This window comes from Bos mutus, chromosome X, assembly GCF_027580195.1.
Source record: "Bos mutus isolate GX-2022 chromosome X, NWIPB_WYAK_1.1, whole genome shotgun sequence".
NCBI lineage: Eukaryota > Metazoa > Chordata > Mammalia > Artiodactyla > Bovidae > Bos > Bos mutus.
In genome coordinates this window covers 95306506-95334431 of record NC_091646.1, presented here as the reverse complement: position 1 = coordinate 95334431, position 27926 = coordinate 95306506, and the positions used below count along the sequence as shown (strand labels likewise).

The following is a 27926-nucleotide window of genomic DNA, read 5'->3' as shown; positions in this document are numbered from 1 at the left end:
AGCATTCTTTATAATGAAGACTAAACTACAAATGTATTTTGTGTATATATACATATATATATATACATCCCACAGTATTATTTGCTTTATCACTATTCACAGAAAATTCTGCCTTACAAAATGTTTATATTACTATACATTCATGACTAATGGGTGACCTCTCCCTTTCTTTAGAAATTCTCCTGAAATTCAAAGTTACTGACATGTTTTCTTGTATTTGTTTTTTTAAATTTTGTTCTTAGGTCTTATAAGCAATTTGAAATTTTTATAAATAATAGCTAAGAATCTAGTTTTGCTTCTCTGGATTGAGAATGAGATAGTCTAGCATATCTGTTCTGGAGAAGGCAATGGCACCCCACTCCAGTACTCTTGCCTGGAAAATCCCATGGACGGAGGAGCCTGGTGGGCTGCCGTCTGTGGGGTCGCACAGAGTCGGACATGACTGAACGACTTCACTTTCACTTTCACTTTAGTGATGTTGATCACATGTACCTGTTGGACATCTGTATGCCTTCTTTGGAAAAATATCTATTTAGGTCTTCTGCCCATTTTTCAATGGAATTGTTCGTTTGTTTGTTTTTTTGCCAAAGATTTGTATGGATTTTTTTTAATATATATATTTTTTATATAAGCCCCTTATCAGATATATGATTTGCAATTATTTTCTCCCATCCAGTAGGTCTCCCATTCAGTCTTTTCATTTTGTTGATGATTTCCTTTGCTGCACTCTCTCATTAGAATTTCTTTGCTATGATGGAATGGAGAGGGATAAGATGAATAGGGAATCTTCCTCTTGCTACAGGAAGGCATGTTGGAGAGTAGTGAGTAGTAAAGTTGGAATCAGATGACCTAGAACCCCAGCCACCTGATAAGCTATGAATATCAGAGTAGTGCTTTAGGATTTCATTCCTCTAGTCTTGGAGAGTCATGCAAGATGGCTGAGCTGGTGACTCCTATGATAAAATAGGCATCTGGTCTGGCAGCAGCAAGTCCATGGATTGAAGTGTACCATAGCCACATGCTTTTGGCCAGGGCACCTGAATTCAGCACTGAGAGCACACTGAGATATCTTAACCCTGGACTTGCTATTAACTTGTCCAAGAGCACATGCTACCAGGCAGTCCGTTGGAGTTTCAAAACGTTCATTCTCTAATTATAGATGGTTTCTGGGAGCCACTATTTTAAAAAAGAAATAAAAAAGACATGCCCATTCTGTGTTTGAAAATCCCTAACACATGAGGATTTGTTCTAAGTGTTGTAAAAGTCAAAAAGCGTTTTTCAAGTGATAAGTGGACACCTGTCTCATGTATATCAGTGACCTTTTTAGTGCTTGCCAGGAGATAGTGAATTTGCTTTTATACACTCATCCTTCTGCCTTCTGTTCCCAGTAATGCTTTGTATTATATGTACTTAAGCCCTTTTATCATTAACACTTTAGTTGAGGTTCTTTCACGGATGAACCGTATTTTACACCTTAATGATAGTATCTTCTTCAGTAGATCAGGCCTATGATCAAGTATCCCCTATGTCATCCCTTTGGACCCTTTGCTTGAACTGCTACATTTGATTGCTAATGGGAATTTTATCATCCTGTAATCACCTGGTGATTTTGAGAGCAGCAATGGACCATTTTGTAGCATAAAGTGTAATTTCTAACAGGACTAAGTACTTTCATTTTGCTACACTTTCAACAAAATCCACAAATTGGAGCATTTTGAATTGTCTGTTCAAAGGAGCTTTGTCCTACAGAATGATGTCTTATTACTTAAGCCATGCTTATTTCAACATTTTTTGATGAAGTAACAATTGTAGTTCTTGTGAATGAAAAATACAATTTTTTATTCTATTTACTTTAGTGGAACAGAGTTATAAGTATGTTTGGCAATAATTGTATTTTATGTACCATCTAAAGGTGCCCCTAGTTTCTTTATTTTGTGCTAGTTTAAGTAAACAATGCATGCGTGTATGCTAAGTTGCTTCAGTTGTGTCCAACTCTGTGTGACCCTTTGGACTATAGCCCACAAGGCTCCTCTGCCCATGGGATTTTCCAGACAAGAAAACTGGAGTGAGTTGCCATTTCCTACTCCAGGAGATCTTCCCGACCTGGGGTTAAACCCACATCTCTTATGTCTCCTGCATTGGCAGGTGGGTTCTTTACCACTAGCACCACCTGGGAAGCCCAAAGTAAACAATATTCAGTACATATTTGAGAGATTGTATGGGTCTTATCATAATGCTCCCTATTCTTAAAACTAATGTGGTCTTGAGGTCTTAAATTTGTACGTATTGATTGTTTCAAATGTGCTGAATGTTCAACTTCATTAAACCAGAAAACAGTTATTCTTTATGAAGAAGTTTACATTTTTCCCAGACATTTCAAATTAGCCCTTTAATATTTAGCATTAAATATTTATCATCACGATTGTGTGATCACTCACCTAGAGCCAGACATCCTGGAATGTGAAGTCAAGTGGGTCTTAGAAAGCATCACTACGAACAAAGCTAATGGAGGTGATGGAATTCCAGTTGAGCTATTTCAAATCCTGAAGACGATGTTGTGAAATTGCTGTACTCAATATGTCAGCCATTTAGAAAATTAAGCAGTGGCCACAGGACTGGAAAAGGTCAGATTTCATTCCAATACCAAAGAAAGGCAATGCCAAAGAATGCTCAAACTACTGCACAATTGCACTCATCTCACATGCTAATAAAGTAATGCTCAAAATTCTCCAATCCAGGCTTCAGCAATACATGAACCATGAAATTCCAGATGTTCAAGCTGGTTTTAGAAAAGGCAGAGGAACCAGAGATCAAATTGCCAACATCCGCTGAATCATTGAAAAAGCAAGAGACTTCCAGAAATACATCTATTTCTAGTTTATTGACTATGCCAAAGCCTTTGACTGTGTGAATCACAATAAACTATGGAAAATTCTGAAAGAGATGGGAATACCAGAGCACCTGACCTGCCTCTTGAGAAACCTGTATGCAGGTCAGGAAGCAACAGTTAGAACTGGACATGAAGCAACAGACTGGTTCCAAATAGGAAAAGGAGTACGTCAAGGCTGTATATTGTCACCCTGCTTATTTAAGTTATATGCAGAGTTCATCATGAGAAACGCTGGGCTGGAGGAAGCACGTGCTGGAATCAAAATTGCCATGAGAAATATCAATAACCTCAGATATGCAGCTGACACCACCCTTATGGCACAAAGTGAAGAAGAACTAAAGAGCCTCTTGATGAAAGTGAAAGAGGAGAGTGAGAAAGTTGGCTTAAAGCTCAACATTCAGAAAATGAAGATCATGCCATCCAGTCCCATCACTTTATGGCAAATAGATGGGGAAACAGTAGAAACAGTGGCTGACTTTATTTTTCTGGGCTCCAAAATCACTGCAGATGGTGATTGCAGCCATGAAATTAAAAGACGCTTACTGCTTGGAAGGGAAGTTATGACCAACCTAGATAGCATATTCAAAAGCAGAGACATTACTTTGCCAACAAAGGTCCGTCTAGTCAAGGCTATGGTTTTTCCAGTGGTCATGTATGGATGTGAGAGTTGGACTGTGAGGAAATCTGAGCGCCAAAGAATTGATGCTTTTGAACTGTGGTGTTGAAGAAGACTCTTGAGAGTCCCTTGGACTGCAAAGGAGATCCAACCAATCCATCCTAAAGGAGATCAGTCCTGGGTGTTCATTGGAAGGACTGATATTGAAGCTGAAACTCCAGTACTTTGGCCACCTGATGCAAAGAACTGACTCATTTGAAAAGACGCTGATGCTGGGAAAGATTAAGGGCAGGAGGAGAAGGGGACGACAGAGAATGAGATGGTTAGATGACATCACCGACTCCATGGACATGGGTTTGGGTGGACTTTGGGAGTTGGTGATGGACAGGGAGGCCTGGTATGCTGCAGTTCATGGGGTCACAGAGTCAGACATGATTGAGTGACTGAACTAACTGATTTTTCATCAATGTTGCTAAAATGCACACAGACATTAGAAATGGTATCGTATGACATTTTAATGTTTTATCTTGAATGTTTTATTTTGGGAATGTGACAGTCAGTATATATAAGTCATGATTTTAGTGTAAAGCTCAGCACTAAATTCAGAGAAATGTCAAGCAGTTAAACAAATGTGAGAACAAATAGTTAAACCATTTCCAATGGATTAACAGTGTGATTCAATAAATCAGTACAAACTAAGACAATAACCATGTGTCTAGGGAAATGGAGGTTATAAAAATTGCCCAATACCTAGACCCCATTCTTCCTCTCTTTTTCATATTCATACCTACTCAGGGTGGTTGCCTTTCAGTCAGAGACCACTAGTTGAACAAATTCCTGTTAATGCTCATTGCAAGCAGGGAGATCACACATTATGGAGAATCACGAGCTGTCTCACAGTAAAGGATATTATGAAAGACATTGCAGGATTTGTGCATTAGCTAGGTAAACTGGGAAAGGTTCAAGGGATGCATATGTGCTCAGTTGCTCAGTCGTGTCTGCCTCTGCTACTCCATGGACTGTTGGCCGTCATGCTCCTCTGTCCATGGAATTTTCCAGGCAAGAATACTGGAGTGGGTTGCCATTTTGTTCCTAAGGGGATCTTCCTGACCCAGGGATTGAACCTGCATGGCCTGTATCTCCTGCATTTGCAGGTATATTCTTTATTACTGCACCACCTGGAAAGCCAAAATGTGTCTCTTTGGAATATTATTTTAAAAGAGTTATCCATTTGTGAGAAACATTTACCTTTGTAAGGGAACTCTGCATTTGTAAGATTGTCTCCATTTCTGTACCAGGAGGAGGAAGGTGACCAAATCTCTGGAAACTTATTGTGGAAAAGACTTGTTGTTCAGTCACTTAGTCGTGTCCGACTCTTTGCAGCCCCATGGACTGCAGCATGCCAGGTTTCCCCGTCCTTCACTGTTTCCCTGAATTTGCTCAACCTCACCTCCATGGAATTGATGATGCCATCCAACCATCTCATCCTCTCTCGCCCCCTTGTCTTCCTGCCTTCAGTTTTTCCCAGCATCAGAATCTTTTCCAGTGAGTCAGCTCTTCACATCAGGTGGTCAAAGTATTAGAGCTTCAGCTTCAGCATCAGTCCTTCCAATGAATATTCAGGATTGATTTCCTTTAGGATGGACTGGTTGGATCTCCTTGCAGTCCAAGGGAGTCTCAAGAGTCTTCTCCAACACCACAGTTCAAAAGCATCAATTCTTTGGTGCTCAGCCTTCTTTATGGTCCAACTCTCATATCCATTCATGACTACTTGGAAAACCATAGCTCTGCGTTAAAACCTTACCCTTGTTTACTGTGGTTTTCCATGTCACCTCCCATAACTGACTCTCTCGCCATCCTCTTTTGTCTTTAGCTGAGGATGCTATTTAAGATGAGGGCTTCAGCCATTTTGGTGAGTTTTTGGGGGGGTCTTTCCCATGTATATATGTAATTTAACTTTTGTTTGATTTTCTGCTCTTAATCTATCATGTCAAATTAATTCTTAACTGAGCCAGAATAATCTATAAGAATAGACAGAAATTTCTACCTCCCCAACAAAGGAAACAAGAATTTGTTTTGACTGTATGTTTTCAGGGACAGTGAAAATCTTGTAAATGAGTTATAGTAAATCTCATCCAATGGAAGAAAACTATAGTGAGGGTAATTCTTTAATTGGTAAAGAAGCAGTGTTCGCTCACATTAACCAGGAGAGGGGGATATTGATGTTTCATGGTTTACACCATGAGCTTGTTTTTGTTCTGGGCTTAGGCAGGATTATGAAATGCTCTTGTTTTGTCTCCCTTCATCACAGAAGCAGAGTGACCTTGTATGTCGGTGGTGTTCTGTTAGATTGTTTGTGTCCAATAAGAGGATAACGTGACCCAGCTGTGAGTGTCAGCTCTACTCCTACCAGTGTCAAAGCCCAGCTGATACTGGCCAAGGTCTTACATTTCAGGGGCTGTTTTTCATCAAAATCACCAAATGAAATAGATTAAGAATTATGCTTGAAACATGACTTCATTTGAAATGAAGCATTAGGAGTTGTAAGAAATTATAAATTATAGCAAAAACTGCTACTAATATTTTGTGATATTGTGAATTATAGTAAGAATTATGTTTGGTCTTCCTTCTGGTTTCTAGCACAGAGCTTCTAAAATGCTTAGAATTTCCTAAGTGGAGGGACACAGAAGGGTATCTTTTGTTATGTTAGTGAAGTAACTTCTGGAATGCCTGCTAGATCTCCTAAGGGTGGTGCTGGTTGCTTGGGGAATCAACCTTGTGATTGGAGGGCTGGAACCTTCAGTCCCACCCCCTGTCTTCTGGGAGGGGAGAGGACCTGGAGATTGAATTGATCATCAGAGGCTCAGGATTTAATTAAGCATGCCTGTGTAATGAAGCCACCATAAAATTCAAAAGGACAGGGATCAGAGAGTTTCTGGGTTGATGAATACATACACTGAGATATGGAGAAACTGGTCCACTTGGAGAGGGCATGGAAACTCTACCCCTCTTCCCACATACCTTGCCCTGTGCATCTCTTCCATCTGGATGTTCATACATATTCCTTATCATATCCTTTTGTAATAAACTGATAAACATGAGTAAATGTTTCCCTGATATCTGTGATTACTCTAGCTAATAAATTGAATCCGAAGGGGGAAAGGGTCATGGGAACCTCTGATTTTTAGCTAGTTGAATAGAAGTACAGGTAGCAACCTGGACATGTGACTGGCATCTAAAGTGAAGGGCAGCCCTGCGAGTCTGAGCGTTTTATCTGTCTCTGAGTAGATAGTGAAGGAATTGAGTTGAATTATAGAACACCCAGCTGGACTCCTGAGCATTGCTTGGTGGTGTGGGAACCCTCCTCCCCAACATACATACACATTCATATTGGAATTGATCTCAGAACCATTTTACAGTTGTAAATAGCAACAGCATATATTTTTAAGAGCAGTACTTAACAAGCATCCACCAGGGAAGCCCCAAGAATATTGGAGTGGGTAACCATTCCCTTCTCCAGGGGATCTTCCTGACCCAGGGATTAAACCTGGGTCTCCTGCATTGCAGGCAGATTCTTTACCATCTGAGCCACCAGGGAAGCCCTCCCTAACATTTACTTAGTTTAAATAATCAATATTAAAATGTATCTGCTAATAATTTACAGCTTAACTCTTCATTGTGGCAGTAGAAACTGTAATCCTGTAACTGACTACTGACTTGACTCAGTATTGAGTCAGTATAGTATTGACTAAGGTCTTAAATGTCAAGAACCATGAAATTAGTGTCAAGTCCCTTAAATATGTAAAAGGATTGATAAATGACAACATAGAGATAGAACTTTTTTTCTTTTTGGAGAGAGGAGAGTTGTTAGTCTTGAATTTGTTGACTTCAGTGAGTGTTCTCTAATATATATATATATGTATAATAACTTCTTTATTCCTTAGCTGAATGACAGACATATGAATTATTTCCATTTTTGGCTATTATGAATAAAGCCTCTATGGACATTCATATACTAGTATTTTATAGACATATGTTTCCATTTCTCTGAAGTAAATATCAGAATTGGAGTTTCTGAATCATATGTTAAGTGTATTTTTAATAATTTATTGAGATATAATTCTAATACCATAAAATTTATCCATTTACAGTGTATGATTCAATAGTTTTCAGTATGTTGATAGATATGTACAATTGTTGTCACAATCTAATTATAGAATATCTTCGTCATCCCCCAGTGCATATGGAATGTTCCTATTAGCAGTCACTTCTCACTCCCCCAGCACCAGGAAACTACCAGGCTACCTCTTATCTCTATGGATTTACCTATTCTGGATATTCCCTGTAAATGGAATCATATGACAAATATCTTTGAAGCTGATTTTTCTTTTTTTTTACTTATTCCTGGTTTAGACATTTACAGATAATATTCCATTGCATGCCTATACCACATTTTCTTTATCCAGTTTTCATTTGATGACTAGTTTGATTATTTCCATTTTGGGGGCTGTTATTAATAATGCTGCCATGAACATTCATGGAAAGATTTTTATGGACATACATTTTTATTTTACTTGAGTATGGCATTGGGCTTCCCTGGTGGCTCAGAGGTTAAAGCGTCTGCCTGCAATGTGGAAGACCTGGGTTCAATCCCTGAGTCAGGAAGATCCCCTGGAGAAGGAAATGGCACCCCACTCCAGTACTCTTGCCTGGAGAATGCCATGGATGGAGGAGCCTGGTGGGCTACAGTCCACGGGGTCTCAAAGAGTCAGACACGACTGAGCAACTTCACTCACTCATGACAGGAGTGGAATCTCTGGATGATATGATAACTGAAAGTTTGCCATTTGAGAAATTTCGAAAGTGCTGGTACCATTTTACTTTCCCACTATCAGTATGTGAAGGCTCTAATTAGTACACATCCTCACCAACACTTGTAACTGTCTTTTGGACTAGAGTCATTAGGTGTGTGTGATGTAGTATTTTATTTGGGGTGTGAATTGCATTTCTTAGTGATTAATGGTGTTGTGAAGTCAGTATTTTCAATTTGTAATCTTTTTTCTGTAACTTTTTATTTTACTGAAATATGTGATATGATCCTCTTACCCCTAGCCCCACAACTATGTTCTACTAAAATTAGAGTGTTTATTTGCTTGCCAGCTTTCCAGTATTGGTATTGTAATAATAAAATTTGGAAAGAATAATACAGGGGAAAAAATTAAGGAAAACATTTGACAAAACGTGACAAAAATAAATATTCAGGGATTAATATTAATATTAAAATATTTTTAAAGAATCAGGAATATTCATAATTGTATAACATAATAGGGGACTCAGAACAATCAGAGTATATAATAGAATTTAATATAGATGTGACATTCCAAAATCTGTAATAAATATATTAATTCATTTGGTAAGTAGTGCTGGATCAGTTGGCTGATGTTTTGTAATTAAGGTAAAGTTAACTTTGTACTATATGCTATATAACATAAATGAATTCCAAATGTATTAAAAAGTATTAAGTATAAAATTAAAGATTATAAAATAACTTGAAAGAAGTTTATCCAAGTTTGGTATAATCATTTTTAAAACCTGTAACAAGAATGGAAGCATCTAAATATATTATTTGTTCAGCACATATTTAATAAGCATAAGTTGATATGCCCAGGACTGTTATGAGGATTAAAGATGCAACAGAGAACAAAAAAGCCCAAATCCCTTCTAACATGTAAGTTATATTCTAGTAAAAAAAGTCAACTGCCTGGGCCTTGAAAATAAATCTAGTCTCTTAGGTGGCAGGTGAGAATTTTTTGTCATTCCCAATTTCTTCACAAGTTGATTAATTAAAACCCTATTGTCTTTGTGGTTGGAGCTCTTGGTTGCTCACTGAACTAAAAAAATAGTTTAAGAAATAGAATTGTAAGCAGTATATATATATAGATTTATTTATATATATATTTGTGTGTATATCACGTATATAATATATACACATATAATTTAGCATTTTTAAAATGCAGAACAAATTTGTAAATAGATATACATCAATTTACCATTTTTTACCAGTAATTCTACTTCTGTGATTTCCCATTCAGTCATCTTCTGTTCCTAGCCCCATGATCAGGACAAACTGTCAGTTACCATATCTGATGGTCCAAGAAGAATCAATGCTTGTGATATCACTGTAACAGGAAGTTAAGGAATGAGGCAGACAGCAATCCATCCTTTTCTGTAATGCTCAGAGTTATCATATAGATAATTCATTTAGGGGAAGTTCTTCATCTTTTTTGTGTATTTCATAATTTTGGCTGTAACATTATAGGGGACTTCAGACAGTCCCAGACATTAGGTATCTGATATAAATTCTTCTAATGTTTAGCTTTTTTCAAAATGCTCTAAAAAGTTTCACAATTATTATTCATCTCTTTGAAGGAAGGGGGACTCAAGACTATAAAATAGCTAGTACGGGATTTTCAGCCTTGTGGAAGGAAAACATGTTTAAAATAGGACAAAATGAAAAATTCAGCTATCATCTTCTCTTCAATGTAGTGAGCCACAGTTCTAATTGGATATTTGACAAAACCATGATTAATAATAATAGCCAACATTTGTGGTATGCCAATTAAAGGCCTACATTTATTTGTTCATTTAAACTTCAAAGCAAACACCTTGATCAGGTCACTCTTATTACCATTATTAAAAAACAAAGCAGAGAGATTAGCATGTTTTCCTAGAAGAAGTTGTGGTTGGGATTTGAATCTAAGTGGTTTGACTCCAAGGCTCAAATTAAGTAGCATTGGGTAGTGCTGTTTCTTCAAAATATTAATTCTTCAGTAACTTAGATCTATGTAGTTCTTGCTAATTCTTTTCAGCTATTCAGAGAGATATCTTGTTCTCTTTTTCATCCACAGTAGTGGATTTTCAAATCTGGATACCCATTGGAATCACCTAGGGAACTGAAAATAAAATAAACTTTAAAAAAACCTGATGTCCCCACCTCTGGCCAGTTGACATGGAATTTTTGGATTGTTGCCTGCACATATGTAGCTTTGCAAAACTCTCAAAGTGGTTCTATTGCACAGTGAAGGTTAAAAACTCTCATGTGTACAAATACAGAAACAGGAAATAAGATTAAATAATACAGAAGTACCATATAAAATACTTGTCCACCACAAGAAATAATATTTCCCAATATATATCTTCACTTTAAAAGAAGAAATTTATGAATAAGTTCTGAGGTTTCTCGGTTTTGTTTGGTTGCTACCTGTTTTGATTTTACATAACATTAATAGTCATTGCTCTGACAAGAGAGGTAATTATTACTCTTGTTTCCTCTCACCTTCCTGCCTTAGTATCACCATTTTGTTAGACTTACGCCTACATAGTTAGTGCTTGTAACACTCATATCCATTCTGTCAGTGTTAGACTGTGTGTCATTTTAAACTGGGTTCTCCATTATTAATTATTTTTGACTCAGCTGTTAGATGGTTGGATTTCATAATTATTGTGTTTTTTCTAATTATCATTTCAGGGACTCTGATCTCTGAGTTCTTTTTGTAAACATTTTCATTTTCTTTACGTATGGATTGCATCTTGACTGAGAATCAAACTTGGGAATCACTGTGTTTCTCTGAACTCTAACTCCATTGTGTTATGCCAGCAAAATAGCTTTGGAAAAATTAAGATCAGCTTGCAACTCCTCCCCTATAAGTGAATTGCTTTCTTTGGCTTTAATTTTTTTTTTTTTAATATTCTTAAAGTGAGTGAGATATTCAAGAGTGTGAAACCTGTTCTACAACATTTCCTTAGTAAATTTGGCATATTTTGTATTTTTTGTACTTCTTTTGAAGTGTAAGATATTGGTTGAAACTGAGACATGAAGTGACTTTTTCTAGCCTTCTATTGAGTATAGATAATATTACATTATACCTGATCTTTTTCATATTTAATCTTATAGTATATTCCACATTTCTTCATTAACTGTGATATTTACTGTAGGATTATTTTTCAGATTATGTTCATTGTGTTCTGGAATTTACATTCTCTCCTTAGGTTTATAGAATTTTTATGATGAATACTACAGAACTATTTAGATATGTAGATAGATATATATTTGTGTATTTTAATATGATGTTAAATTGATTGTTAACTGTAAACTACACTTGCAGTCCTGGCACAAATTAAATTTTGCCATGATAGCTAAACTTTTTTAATACCGTTCTAGAATTAGCTTACTAATATTTTAATTTTTGCTTCAGTTTACATGAGTGATAATTTATAAATATTTTCTGTACATTTTAGGATTTTTTTTGTTAAAATTTTATGCAAACCTCAGTGATTACTTAAGAAGTCCCACTTATTTAAAAGTTTCTATATTGGTGAAATTGCTTAGTTCCTAAATTTTGCAGAATTTACTGGTAAAACCATCTAGGCCTATTAATTATAAAAGAAATGATTAAAGAACTTAATCAGTTCTTTAATTGTAATAAGATTATTATTTTCTATCTTCCATTGAGATTTTATAACTCATTTAATTAAATTAATATCATCTAAAATTTTTAAATATATTAACATAATATTATTATTTGTGTCTTTTTCCTTGTATGTAACTGCTATAATTACTTTTTCTTACAGTTGATATTGTTTTCTTAGGCCTTCTTTTATTTTTAATCAATCTTCTCCATAGTAAAGAGCCTTTACTTTCTTTCTAGTTTAATGATACACTTATATGGAGATTCTCCCAAGTATTGTATATATTATCTCAACCTCAAGTGGCTGGTCTGATAATTATTATATGCAACTGATCTTATAATTAGTGAATATCATATTGTTGAGAGGTCAAAATGATCTATAGATTCAATGTAACCCCAGTGAAAATCCTGCCACACTTTTTTTTTTGGTAGATTATCGATAAGTTGGCTCTAAAATGCCCATATGAATTCTGGGAGTAATAAAACTTTTCTGTATGGAAATGTGGTGTTGAATACATGATAATGTATCTTTCAAAATCCTAAGACTCTGTCAAAATCCACAAAGAGTGAATGTGTGTGTGTGTGTATACATATATATATATTTTTTTTTTAATCAATGAACAGATAAATTAGTAATTCAGGATGGAATGCAGACTGTGAGAAATGAATCTAACTGCCTTACAGATGTTTGGCAGCCTCACTGAATGTAATGGAGGAGAAAGGAGCTGACTTACCATACCATGATTGCATAGTGTAGAACTAAAAGACCAGTAGACCTATACCTATGCATGTACCTGTGGTTTCTTACAGGGGACAGATTTGCAATTCTGAAAGTAGTTTTTTATGTTTACTGTGGCTGAACAAATAAGGGAATTTCTTTTAAATAGTGAGAGATGGGTTTTTCACTGTTGAAAAAAGAAGTTAGAAATAAGCAAAGGGGGATGGTCATCACGAATCCTGTGGTGCTCAATTGTAGTTGGTGGAATTGGATGTAACAATATAATGCTTAGGTTCTGTTCATTAACTTCTAGTTAGGAAATTTTTAATTAGTTGTTTTCCTCTTGTGAGTGTAATCTTTCATGATAAGATGTTAAACTCTCTCAAGGAAATTTCTATCCCTTCTCTGATAAGGATGGGATGTTTAGAGGACACAGTCTATATACCCATTGCCAACTGACTGTTTCACTATAAGCTAATAAATTGTGTTTTTCAGATTAAAGTTAGAATTGTTGTTTCTAGTTTGTAGAAAAAATGAATTTTGGCTACAAAAATGAGACCCTTTGTTTTTGTTAAAAGCTGTGAGTGGCAGATAGAAATTGAGAAGTACATTTAGGTTATAATTACTCAGCCAACTAGAAAAGTACATTTACAAATAATTACTTTGGTTGTGTCACATCTTATATCAGACATACAACTATTTATAGCTTTCTGTCAGGAAAAAAAATCATTTGAAAAATATAGTGCAAAATATTGTTTGCTGTATGTTAGTTGAAAATTCCTAGTGACCTTTGTTTGCTAGACTGATTTTGCAATAATATGCTGTAGAAATCCTAAGGAAATGTTCAGTGTTGTATAATCTCAGATGAAAAAGTACTGGGCACTGTTTCTGCAAAGTATGCAGGACATCTGTGGTTCCTTCCCGAGAAAACTAAATCTTCCAGATGTAAAACAGTCCTACTTTGTGAAGTTATATACATGTCATGAACATATCCCATCATGGTTTATTCTTCACAGAAAATGAGAATCAAGGGATTCGAGGGGATTTATGAAGATCACCAATTTTTCCTCTTGTTTTCAGTTAATAAATCATCTCAAACCATTAAGAGATGGTTCTACTAGGCCCTTTTGGAAACATTTTGGAAAAGGAAATGTCACATTCATCATGTCAGTAATTTCTGATGTTTAAATCACCTTTCATTCTTCCCTAATATAGGACAGGTTTGTTTGTTGTTGCTTATTTTTTCTTACTAAATATCCAGATTTTACTTTCACTTTTTTTTCCCCTTGTGTCAGCGTAGTAGTCATCTCTGTAACTGAAAATTCCTTTTATTATTCTTCCATCTTGTATTATCTTTTATAGGTTATTTCTAGTTTCTTTAAGCCATAAATTCCCAAACCCTTTCACATACTTACCCTACATGTGAAGGAATTTCTGCAACAAATAGTGAAACTGGCACTAAAACTTTAGAGTTACTGGAAACCTCATGCCTTCTGAGCCACCTTACCCAAGTTGATGATCAAACATTTGAACTGCACAGTACGTAATTTTGAAATGTCAGATTTTTCTTCCAGTATTTCATGGTAGTACATTATTCAAAGTGATTCCAGTGGAAATAAAGGACAGTCTGCAGTTGCCTGTAATACCTTATAGACACATTTCATATTACTAAGCTTCTGAGGTTAGTTTTGTTTTTTTTTTTCTTTTTCCGAAATATAATGCTTTTTCTTTTCTAAGCAAAGGCAAATCTTTCTTTGACTCTTGCTCAAATTTCCATAAGAGGTATTTTTAAAAAAGTAAAACTGTTCTTATATTTACTCTCTCTCTTTTTTGGAACAGGTGTTATTCCCCCTGAGAGATGGATAGTAAATTTTGACAAAGACCTTTTAGACGGCCTTGTTTTTGCAACAGTATTGGGAGCCTATTGTCCATTTTTGGTAAGTCTTTTTTATGCAGAGTGGTCTTCTTTTATTTAAATAACTTAGAAATTAAAATTTGAGACATTTTCTGCAAACTGATTCTGTTAAATGTTTTAATTTTATATCATACAATACTTTGGCCACCTGATGGGAAGAACTGACTCATTTGAAAAGACCCTGATGCTGGGAAAGATTGAAGATGGGAGGAGAAGGGGACGACAGAGGATGAGATGGTTGGATGGCATCACTGACTCAATGGACATGAGTTTGAGTAAGCTCCAGGAGTTGGTGATGGACAGGGAAGCCTGGCGTGCTGTAGTCCATGGGGTCACAAAGAGTTGGACACGACTGAGCGACTGAACTGAAGTGAACTGAACCTACATCTGAATGGCTAGCATTCCCTTTTTATTTATTCTTTTATTTTGATTATAATAACCTATTGATTAATGTTAGTATTGAAATGATTGTTTACTGAACTACAGAGAACAATTAAAAAGCAGTTATTTTTATTCTATTAATAAAAAATTTGATTGTTATCTTTTTCAGATTGAGTCTCATTTCATAAACATGTACACACAACCAAAAAGTTCTGAACAGTATCTCCACAATTGCCTGATTGTTGTGAATGTTCTTCATGAAATTGGCTTTGACATGGATATACAGGTGGGTGCCTTAAAATCACATATTCTATAAATATTTTATTAATTCCTTATTTTTTCCAATTTTTTAAGGTATGATTGGTAAATAAAACCTGTGTATACTTAGCTTGTACAATGCTATTTTTTAGGATGTACAGGGTGATAATTTAATATATGTTTACCGTGTGAAATGATTATCATGATCAAGTGAATTAACACATCAGTATCAACCATCTCACACATGTTGTGTGCTAAATTGCTTCAGTCGTGTCCAACTCTTTGCAACCCTATAGACTGTAGCCCACCAGGCATAGTTACCTGTTTTTTGTGATGAGAATGCTTAAGATCTACTCTCTTAGCAAATTTCAAGTACACAGTCCAATATATCACTAACTATAATGACCATACTTTACACTACCTCCCCAGAAGTCAGTCATCCTATAAATAATGATTTGTACCCTTTGACTAGCATCTCCCCATTTCCCCTATCTCCATCCCCTGGCTACTACCATTTAATTCTCTGGTTCTTTGAGCATGCCTTTTTAATTCCACATATAGTTGAAATCTAAGGACTTCCCTGGTGCCTTAGATGGTAAAGCGTCTGTCTACAATGAGGGAGATCCGGGTTCGATCCCTGGGTCAGGAAGATACCCTGGAGAAGGAAATGGCAACCCACTCCAGTACTATGCCTGGAAAATCCCATGGACGGAGGAGCCTGATAGACTACAGTCCATGGGGTTGCAAAGAGTCAGACACGACTGAGCGACTTCACTCACTTCACTCATAGTTGAAATCATACAAATATTTATCTTTCTGTGTCTGGCTTGCTTCAGGTATCATAATGTCCTCCAGGTTCATTCATATTGTCACAAGTGGCAGGATTTCCTTCTTTTTTATTGTTAAATACTATTCCATTGTAAGAATATACCACACTTTATTTATCCATTCATCCGTCGAGAGATACTTACGTTGATCCTATTTTTTGGCTTTTGTGAATAATAGTGCAGTTGTATATAGAATAAGAGATAGCTGTGATGTAACTGATTTTATTTCCTTTGGATATATACCCAGAAGTGGGATTGCCAGGCCACATAGTAGTTCTATTTTTAATTTTTGGGGGGGAACCAACATACTGTTTTCCATAGTGGCTGCACCAGTTCCCATTCCCACCAACAGTGTGCACGTGATCCGTTTTCTCCACACCCTTACCAACCTTTGACATCTCTTGTCTTTTCAATAATAGCCGTTCTAACAGGTGTGAGGTGATGTCTCCTTGTGACTTTGATTTACATTTCCCTGGTGGTTAGTGATGTTAAACAGGCTTTTACATATCTGTTGGCCATTTTACATCTTCTTTGGAAAAATGTTAATTGACTCCTTTATAATATTCCTTTGTTCATATATTTTAACTCTAAATTGAAACAGTCTTTTCATGGAATATTGCTAAAATGTGAAAATTGAACTATGACTTCATAGAAATCTACTGGATGCTTTTTAATGGGTATAATTATGTATATCTGACTGCATAATAAGTAAGTAGTTCTAGTTTTCAAGTCACAGCAGTGCTTTCTTAATATTATCTGAGCCCTAAGAATTAAAGAACAGATTATTTGAATATGAATATAGATGTTATATTGTTTTCCTATTTAGTAGCAAAAAGAAAAATTTTCATCTTAGTCTTAAATATTAATGTAGAAGTCACAGTGTCAATGTAGCTTTTTATTATGTTTAGACCTCCAAGTTACAATTCCATCTGGCCTTTCTCATTGTTCTCTATGGCGACAATAAAAAACATTATCTGCTTATCATTTTCTGAGCCCTTTGTTACTTCAGAGTAATGAAGCAGTATAATAAATGATTTGTGACTTCTAAGAATATACAAACTCATTGAATTGACAAGATATATGCAAGTTCAATAATAAATGACATTCCACTAATTTAATTGACAATGTAGGAAAATAATAGAATAAGAATTCAGATAAAAGAAGAGATCAGTGTGATCCAGATTAATCCACCAAAGACTGTGAAGAAAGCAAGACTTATTTGGGGTCTTGAATGGATTTGAGTTGGTAGTGGTAAGAGAGAAAGGTGTTTATTCAGAGGCATAAGCAGACTATAAAATGTAGACAAATGGCATACATTAAGGAAATTATGTGAATAGCCTGACTTAGTTGAAGTTTGGGATTGAAAAAATAGATATAGGCATATATTGGGATCTTGGATGTCAGGATAACAATTTAGGAGTTTACTGTGTTGGTGTCATGGGAATAAATGTGATTACTCTTACAACAATGGTGAGGATGAACTGAAAGGAAAGGGACTGGAGACAGGGAACACAGAACCAAAAAAATGCCATTTAACTTGGTCAAGTAGCAAAATATTTTCTCTACTCAGTTCATTTTAATGGCGGCTTAAATAATAAACTGATAGAGGAGACATTGTGAGGTTTTCCAGACCTGGTGACCAGCCACAAAAGGACACAAAAGGACCATTACAACAAACTCTGAGTTTTCCATTCTGTGACTCAGAGAGATTGATGATACCAGTGTCCACACGTGGCTTGGTACAAAGTGCTTCCTTGCACCTGCCAAAGAAATGATGCTTCATAATGGCTTGCTTTTTCCTTGTATTAAAGTCATTTACATGTTAAAATCCCTTTGTACCAGGTCTGAAATTTATCTTTTATATTGGTAGAGCTATAAGGAGATACTGTAATCAGGCATTTTGGTCAGAGAGTTCTTTTATAAGACTTTTAAGGATAAACTCTAAATGCTTTATTGTGAAAAAATAAAAATATTACAGTTCCTGTCAGTTTGACTGATTGAATCTCCTCCATAAAATATGCTGGATAGACCTGCAAGTGATACAGATGTGGTAAAACCACACTCATGCCTTCAAATATGTTAATGACTAATAGTGACTTGTATATGAAAAGATCCAGTACAAAGTGGCCAGTGCATGCCAGGAAGACATAGAAACTGTGTACTGTGGGAATCAAAGGGGAAAGAAATCATTCTGAAAAGGGAACCAGCAAGAGTTGCATGGGGCATTTGGTGTTTAAGGTGACCTTTGAGAATTTGAAAAGGGTTTATAGGAAACTTAAAATATCCTTGTTTAGAAAATATAATTCATCTTGCATTGTGATTCTCTCCTTTGCTTTTTGACCCTCTCAGATAAACTGACTCAAAATGTTTATTTTATTGTGTAGCAAAAAATAGATCCTAAGATTTGAGTATCTACCACATAAAAATGTAGAGAAGATGTCTAAGATTTGATGAATGGAGAAATTAGCAATTAACATAGCTGATAATTACCAAGATTTTACCAGTCAGCTCCAATTCCCTAACTTTTTATCAGCCCGAATTTACCCACTGCATCAAATGTCAAAGTTCAAAAAAAAATCACATTTAAATTAACTTAACCATAGTGAATTAATACTAATGATTAGCACTGGTTCACATTTGAATACTGTGAAACTTACCACTGGACTTATTTATTAATGTTTGAGTTTTCTATTTATTATGTCGTTCTTTGCAACTGTTGAGTCAGTTCAATAAGTTCTGTGCCAGTGTTATATCATGTGGAATCCTAGCATCTGGAATGTAACTATTATTACATATCCTCCCTTTTAGAGCAAAGCTATTGTGCAATTTATTTGAACTCAGCATAGAATGTATTTTTATTCCCTCATGTAGAGACATGGAGATATTTATATATAGATAGATAGATAGGTATAGCTAATACTTAGATTCTGCTACATATAATTCACTGAGTAATGATGGAAGCTAAGGGTGAATAGATATCTAACTTCTCTGAAAAATTTTGTTTCTTTATGTCAACTTGGATGCTTTCAGTCTTAATAACAATTCATGAATAAAAGTATTTTAAAAATAAATTCTATATTTTATATAAGATGAACCAGACAGTAAAATATTATAGGAATATTTATTCATTTCATCAACAAAATTATCAAAGATTCATTTTTGCTCAGTTCTTAGCCTGTTGGCTTTGTTTTAAGCATGTGCACTAATAACTATAAAGTTCCTACTGAAATTCTTACATAACACCATTATGCAGCTATTCTTGGGTCTGGTTGAACAGTACCACTTCTTGTGCTTCTCATTTTCCTTTAGGTAAACTTTCCCAGTGGTCCCACAGCATACGTCCCATTGCATATAATTGACCATAATTGCATGTCATGCTTGTAGTTAAACGAGTGTTTGATAAAAGTAATGGAAGAGCCACAAAAATTTGAATTCTTGGTGAAGAAGGGAGAAAAATGCTATTGGGAAGGCAGTCAGTAGTGTTCTGTGTCAGATTATGGTATGTCTTTGGGTACTACTAGTTTTGATTGGTATCTAGTTATGGAATATCTTGACATCAGAGCAAATTAAACCCACCATGAAGCTCCAGGACCATGTCATCTCTTCTTGTTACTGATGCAGACACTGAGACCTAGGGAAGCCAGTTGATTTCGTAAAGATCATGGTACTTTGTGGTAGCAGGATGTGAGTTTAGTTTACTAGATTTTTACTACACCATTTTCCTCTATTATGGCATTACAAAAATTCCCTGTCTTTTGTTAGTTCAGTAGGAAAATATTATCAGGAGAAAAATGGATAAATGTAAGTAAAGTTCTTCTAGGTTAGAACTGTGTAGAGACAGTATGATTATATCTTTGAAATATATTTCACATGAAAATCTTGTTTTAAATAAACATAACTTATTTTGACATTTGGCTTTTTAAGCCTAGAATTGACTAAAATGCGATTTCTTTAGATTATTTTCATTGAACTTTATCATAAAGCTGAGTGATCTTTTCTCTAGTTTTTCACTCTAATACTCTAATTATCAAATTTTTTCAGTTAAGATAAACATTTTTTTTTCATTTCCAAAATACTGCCCTATTACATATTTTTCAAAGATGTACTTTTGGAATAGTTTTATATTGCTACCTGTATATTTTATGCTGTAGTCACTAAAATAGTATTCAAAAGAGTTTTACGGACCTCAGACTTGGGGCCCAGAGTATCCTGCCACTGCTACTGCTGCTAAGTCACTTCAGTCGTGTCCGACTCTGTGCGACCCCATAGACGGCAGCCCACCAGGCTCCCCCGTCCCTGGGATTCTCCAGGCAAGAACACTGGAGTGGGTTGCCATTTCCTCCTCCAATCCATGAAAGTGAAAAGTGAAAGAGAAGTGGCTCAGTCGTGTCCGACTCTTAGCAACCCCATGGACTGCAGCCCACCAGGCTCCTCCATCCATTGGATTTTCCAGGCAAGAGTACTGGAGTGGGGTGCCATTGCCTTCTCCAATGAATACATTTCCCATCACCATAGAGAGCTCTCTTTGGATCACACCCAGAGGCTGGCCCATCATGCAGGGATATATCCTTCACTTTGTGGAAATTAAACTCTGTATTCCATTTTTTAGTTTGTTCTTATGTTGAATGATGATCCTGTATATGTTGACTAATATATGTGAGTGAAGTGACTAATATATGTGAGTGAATATATGTCTTCAGTGAAGACATGTGAGATGTCACAATACTGATGAGAAACTTTGGGGTCCTGATATATGTCTCAGTTTTTCTCACATCATACTCACTAGCAGCTTTCTACTCTGCCAAGACTAGCAACTTCTTCTACTTTTTTCCCCTAATAATCCCCTTCCCAGTTACCTTTATTGGTTAGCCTTACTGCTTATTGACAAAACAAGAAAGAATAAACCTTTCTGTTCTTCCAGAGGAAGGAAAGACTGTATTTGGGAATGTGTACTAGCAGATGATCAATGGGGTCTCAGTAGTTTCTTATAACTGCTGCCAGATTTCAGAGTCAAGTGCTTTAGTTCCAGATAACCATTGGTATCCTGAGTTCTGGCACTATTTGCATTTCCAGGCCAGGCCCAGATCGTTTTCAGTTGCTAACTTGAATGTGCACCATTAAATCACAGTAGATCTCCAGTTTATGAAAGTGCAGAGAGGTCCCTGTTGACTGACAATGACAGAGATGCTTGTGTGTCAGTGGTGTTTTATGTCTTTGAGTCTTTGCCTCAGACCAATCCCAGTACTTTATTGCTATGAATAATTCTTCCCCACTACCTCTGCCTTTTTCTAGGAGATCATAGGCACAACATATACTGATAGAAATAATCCTTCCTCCTCTGCTCCTGACTTGACATTTTGGGCTCAGTGCCCATTCTGGCTATGTTGATCATCCCTGCTGTTATTCCTCTATAATTCTAGATTTTATCTCAGATATTGGCCAACAACCATCTCTAATTTATCTCGTTTATCAGTGTAATTACATTTTCTGCCATACTGTGATTTGTTCTAGGATAAGAACTTCTCCAGCCACCTCCCCCCGACCCACCTGATCTGCATGAATTGTTGCTCTTGTGTTATTTCTTGTTCCGAAATCAAGTCCCTCTTCCTGGTATCCACACCCTCCTCTATGTGACTGTTGCACTCCTTTGTCTTCTTCTACCACTTGTCCCTTCTGATCTTGTGTGTGATTCACATTATGCTTTTTCTTTCCCAAATCAATACTATACTCCCTATATCCTTGCCTGAGATTTCTTTACTTTTCTGATAGGATATACCTTTTCCTCACTCCAGACACCAACCTATTTAAAACCCTTCAAGTATTCTTCAAGGCCATCTCATGTGTTACCTCTTCCTTTGGGCTTTTGTTAAAAAAAACCTCTTGCCGTCTTTTACTTCAGTAGTTTGTCTACTTCTATTATCTTTTACTGCATTATACACTTTAAGTCATGGATGATATTGTAATCACATTTGTCCATATTTCTCGTGCATAATATTCTTCTGACCTCTAGTATTATTCTGACTAGCTTTTATGGAGTCTTTGAGGCTGTGAGGTCATTCTTATATTTATGATATATCTAATTCAACCTCTAACGCATAGGTCAAGCTATTCTGATTCACAGCAATATTTTGTTTGCTCATAGCAACATTTCAGTGTCATTGTCAATCAATAGCATTTTAAGATGTTTTAAGTAATTCAATGGTTGATGTACTGGGTTTTAGCTCTTTTAATATATTTTATTTGTATATCCTGTAATTTATAATTCTCTTCTTTGGAACTAGGCTACTGACATCTGTGATCCCAATCCAATCCTGATGCTCATGTTTTGTGTCTACATGTATGAAAGACTTCCTACATATCTCCCCAAGAAAGTGGTGCCCTTTCATTGTACTCTACATGACACAGTGTTTAGAGAGGTAAGGGTATCTTTGAGATCAAAATATATGTGGAATTAAACACTTACGTGGGTTTTAGATATTTCTCTCCCAACCCAAAATGAACAAATGTATCAGTATGATAAAATAAGCCTTAACAAATGTTTTTCCTTCTAAACCAAAGGTATAGCAGAGTGAAAGGGAGGTTTTTTCCTTAATAGTAATCACTACTTGCAATGAACTAATGGTTCTTTTATTCATCTGAAGAATGGAATGGGGAGATAGAAAATGAAAGTTAAGCACTTTGAAGGGCAAATCTTTTAGGAAAGTCGAGATCCATTTCATGTACAAGAGAACTTGATGATATAAGTAGAAATGTATCAGAGTATGCGTGGCATTCCTTTAGGGAACCTTACACATCCAGACGGATTTTGTTCAAGTAAGGATGGGTTTCCTAGGTGGCACAGTAGTAATGAATCCGCCTACCAATGCAGGAGACATAAGAGACACAGGTCTGTCTGGATCTTGAAGATCCCCTGCAGGAGGAAATGGCAACCCAGACCAGTATTCTTGCTTGGAAAATCCCACGGACAGACGAGCCTGGCAGACTACAGTCCATGGGGTCACAAAGAGTCGGAAACAGCTGAGCAACTGAGAACAGCATGCACGTATCCACATGGATTGTGTTCAAAATAAGGATATGGAAAGGGAAGTAATAATGAAAGCATTCCTGATCAGGGTCACCATTAATGCCAGTTCAGTTCAGTTCAGACTAAAAGATTGTATATATGCTGGAGCTACTAATTGCATAACAGTGATTTTTTTTTTAATATGTAGGAAAAATTGAAAATGAAATTTTAAGTCCTGTGACCATAACGAATCTATATAAACATGTCCATGTTTTGCGAGTGTTTTCTTTGATTGAGAAACATATTGCCAGGGATCATCAACCTAACTGTGGTTTTCAAACAATATGTTTCATATGAATACTTGTGAAATATTTTCTAACATATAGTTTTATTTCTTATATTTGTCCAAGACACTTCCTTCTATTAGTTTCATGGTTGAACATTTCATGAAATCTCCTTTTTTCTTTCTCTGCACAGTATAGGCTGTTAGAATCTTACTGTGTACAAAAGTTAATTTATCTCTTTGGTCAGATCATTTCTATTCCTTTTCCTCAGGCTGTTTTATGTATTCCTCTTCACATTAAGTTTTTGTTGTTGTTGTTTAGTCACTCAGTCATGTGTGACTCTTGCAACCCCATGGACTGTAGCCCTCCAGGCTCCTCTCTCCATAGGATTTTTCTGGCAAGAATACTGGAATAGATTTCCATTTCGTCCCCTAGGAGATCTTCCCAGTTTGGAGGTAGGGGGTGGGGTGTGTTCATTTTATACTTTCAATGCAAAACATGTCCATGTGTGGTCTTCAAAAGTTATGTCCTGGTGATTTGTAGATGTATCCTTTTTGAGAAAATAACGATGTACTCTCTGACTGTATGAGTGATGGTTAATAAGGATTCAGTTAAAAAGCAGAAAAAACTCAGATACTTGTCTCAGTGTAAAGAGCTCAATTTAGGAAAAGGAAAGCCATTCCTCCTGATTTTCTATTAGCAAACATTGATATATGATCTTATTTTTTAAAAAATTTATTCCTGTTTTTGTTGGAAAAAGAAATAAGAAACTCTTCAGAGAACTTTTTCAACAGTATTCACTACAGTAATTCACTAAGTGTGATGATATTTAAGGGCCTTGTGTACTAACTGGCCTAGAGCTGTAATTACAGTGGAGTGGACTTTAATTTCTAAAAAGTTATAAATGCTTTGCTTAAGCCTGCAGAAGATAGGAGGGGTCTGAATTAGATTTAAACAGTGATTTAATTCATTTGAGTATTATCAGTGGTTTTCTAATTCTGTACACGTTTGAATTTCTTTATGTCATTTGATTATGTTGAAAAACCTAATTTGTCAACATAGATTCTATTTGTGATGTTAAAAATCAGATTAAATCATTAAAATGGAAACAATTTCTTTTCATATTTAACTCCTTATTGGGAATAATATTCTCACTTTAAGCTTATAGATGAGATTGTACATAGAGCTTTTATTTTTCAGAAATGTAAGGAACATCTTTTGAAGGAAACAATAAAAATTGAATAAAAATGCAAAATAGAACATCAATTACAACAAGCTTTGATTCTAAATTTCATTCAAGAAAATCACTGATCTGGAAATTGCTGAGAATCTATGGCGTAGTTCGCCCATATGCATCAACACTATAAATGGCAGTACCTAAGTAGTGAAATGTCATTGTTGTCAACTTTTTTGACCTCCCAGTATAAAGAAAAATCTCGAGAAATGGCTACTATAATTGAAAAAGTATATTTTGTAGCTATATATCACAAATAGAAACAGAATACTGGGACCATGAAACAATACAACGATGGGTGAAAAAATGTCAAGTTCAGTGATTTTCTGAGATACTTTTAAAAGTAATTGAACTATTTTTTTTTTTCCTTTCTGAAACAAAATTTACACAGAAACACAATAGTTAAATAATAGCTATCATTGCAAAAGGAGAATTGAGAGTCCAAGCTTGGTTTCTTTCCTTGATCAGCTTTTTCTTCTCCCTACCATTAACATGACCCCTACATGAAATTCTTGAGTTGGGTGGAATAATCTGACCACAGATGGGCCCAATATTTTTGCATCATTTATTTACTTATTTTTATATAAATGTATTTATATATACATGTTTGTATGTATATATATGTGTGTATGTCATATATGTGGTATATATATATATATGTGATTATTATATTATATATTTGTTGTATCAGTTCAGTTCAGTCGCTCAGCCATGTCCGACTCTTTGCGACCCCATGGACTGCAGCACACCAGGCCTCCCTGTCCATCACAAACTCCCAGAGCTTACTCAAACTCATGTCCATTGAGCCGGTGATGCCATCCAACCATCTCATCCTCTGTCGTCCCCTTCTCCTCCCGCCATCAATCTTTCCCAGCATCAGGGTCTTTTCAAATGAGTCAGTTCTTCCCATCAGGTGGCGAAAATATTGGAGTTTCAGCTTCAGCATCAGTCCTTCCAAAATATTCAGAACTGTTTCCCTTTAGGATGGACTGGTTAGATCTCGTGCAGTACAAGGGACTCTCAAGAGTCTTCTCCAACACCACAGTTCAAAAGCATCTTTATAGTCCAACTATAGTTCCTGCCTAAGTGCCATTGCCCTTTCTGTACTCTAATTTGGCCAAACATCCACCTCTCTCAGATATTTTCTTTCCTCTGGGTCTATACTTTCTATACATCCATACATGACTACTGGAAAAACTAAAGCTTTGACTAGATGGACCTTTGTTGACAAAGTAATGTCTCTGCTTTTTAATATGTTGTCTAGGTTGGTCATAACTTTTCTCTCAAGGAGCTAGTGTCTTTTAATTTCATGGTTTCAGTCACCATCTGCAGTGATTTTCGAGCCCAAAAATAATAAAGTCAGCCACTGTTTCCACTGTTTCCCCATCTATTTGCCATGAAGTGATGGGACCAGATGCCATGATCTTAGTTTTCTGAATGTTGAGTCTTAAGCCAACTTTTCACTCTCCTCTTTGACTTTCATCAAGAGGCTCTGTAGTTCTTCACTTTCTGCCATAAGGGTGGTGTCATCTGCATATCTGAGGTTATTGATATTTCTCCCGGCAATCTTGATTCCAGCTTGTGCTTCCTCCAGCCCAGTGTTTCTCATGATGTACTCTGCATAGAAGCTAAATAAGCAGAGTGACATAACAAGAATGAGTAGCTACCTTAAGATCTCAAGGATGATTATGTAAGTTCCAGGACTATAAACCAATAATAGTTCATAGTGAATCTACTATTATTTTCAACATTTCCTTCCAGAAAATGGAAATTAGCTCCCTGTGACTTAAAATCACTAGATCTGTTAGTTAATACTTTAAATGCATACATACATACATACAAAAATAGGACACTAGAGTAGTCTTGCCTCCATTGTTACTGAGATCCGTAAGCAGGTTATCAACATGAAAGCCCCAAATTTAGGGGTAAACTGAGGGTAGAAACTCAACATGTTTGTCCTGCTGGTTACAAAAGTTCTTATTGAAATATAAAAGTAGTTAATTTAATCTTTCAACAGATGTCTGCCATATTCTATCTCTGACTATGTTCCTGAACTATGACTATAGTTCCTTACTATAGTTCCTGCCTAAGTGCCATTGCCCTTTCTGTACTCTAATTTGGCCAAACATCCACCTCTCTCAGATATTTTCTTTCCTCTGGGTCTATACTTTCTACAACTTTGTGTCTTTCTAATGTGTATATTTTAAAATCCCCATTGTATTCTGCATAAATACTTATATACTCACATTTCTCATGAAATGCTCTCTAAAAATGAAGTAGCTCATTCTCAAATATTCTCTGTATCTTGACATCAGGAAGGAAGGGGAAGCCAACCCCTAACTCTACTACCACTTCTAGATGAGGCCACCATTGTTTTCAGCCTGGATTTCTGATTCTACTCCTTACAACACTTTCCACACTGAGCAGCCAGAGTAACCTTTTGTAAATTGGAATCTGTTTAAAATTCTTTAAAGGTTTCCTTTTGCAATGAGATTAAAATCCAAGTTGCTAACTTTGGATTTCAAATCTTTGATGATCAGGTGTTTTTACATCTGTCATTTCCTTGTCTGATAGCGTCTTCTCTTTGCCTACTTCTGAAGAAAAGAAGACACACACACACACACACACACACACAGAGTCTTTAAATACAAACTGCTTTCTTCCAGCTACTATACTAGGGTAAGTATTTTCATGATAAAAATATATGATTCTCTTTGATAAAAATAAGAAATATTAAGTTCTATATCTTTAAAATTCATGATCTCATTTATACTCTCTTCTTCAACATAGATTCAACTGAAAAATCCAAGCGTGAAAAGGTTAGTTTACAGTGCTACAATTGTCGGAAGAGATGCCAGTGACTTTTCCCTCTCCCAAGCAGGGAACACTGTGACAATTTCTGCAAAGTAAGTGTGTTGTTTTTTTCTTTTAATTTTGCTTCATTGAATACATCAACACTAGAGATTTAATGTGCATTATAATTACAAAAGAATGGTCTGGATTTATTTTTAATAGCTACGTGTATGTAATGAAAAGATCACCATTGCTGATATAGACAAATTATTTATATGTTAGTGAGATTTCTCAACAATTTTATGAAAACAATTCTAACAATATAAAGGAGCTGCTTTATATGTATGTGTTTATTTTAGTTTATTTTGTATGCATATGGTCCATAGAAAATAACTCTTTAAAGTTCTTTATGTACTACAATTCTGTTTCCTATAGGAAATTGGAACCAGTGTGTGCTAAATATATAGTTGTTTCTAATTATAGAAGCACTATCTGCTCATTGTAAAAAATTTAGAAACTATGAAAATATGAAGAAAAAT

The 27926-nt window shown here is 35.7% G+C and overlaps 1 protein-coding gene across 3 annotated transcripts in view; it reads left to right on the top strand.

Moving 5' to 3' along the window:
* Window positions 1-27926, top strand: part of CFAP47 (cilia and flagella associated protein 47) — a 502187-nt gene that overhangs the window by 209573 nt on the left and 264688 nt on the right. For 2 of the 3 annotated variants that reach the window (XM_070365963.1, XM_070365962.1), the window contains exons 34-37: window positions 14532-14629; window positions 15158-15274; window positions 22355-22489; window positions 27385-27500. In XM_070365963.1, coding sequence (XP_070222064.1) covers window positions 14532-14629; window positions 15158-15274; window positions 22355-22489; window positions 27385-27500 — 466 coding nt within the window. The remainder of the gene's footprint in view (window positions 1-14531; window positions 14630-15157; window positions 15275-22354; window positions 22490-27384; window positions 27501-27926) is intronic. The other variant, XM_070365964.1, reaches the window with a different exon arrangement.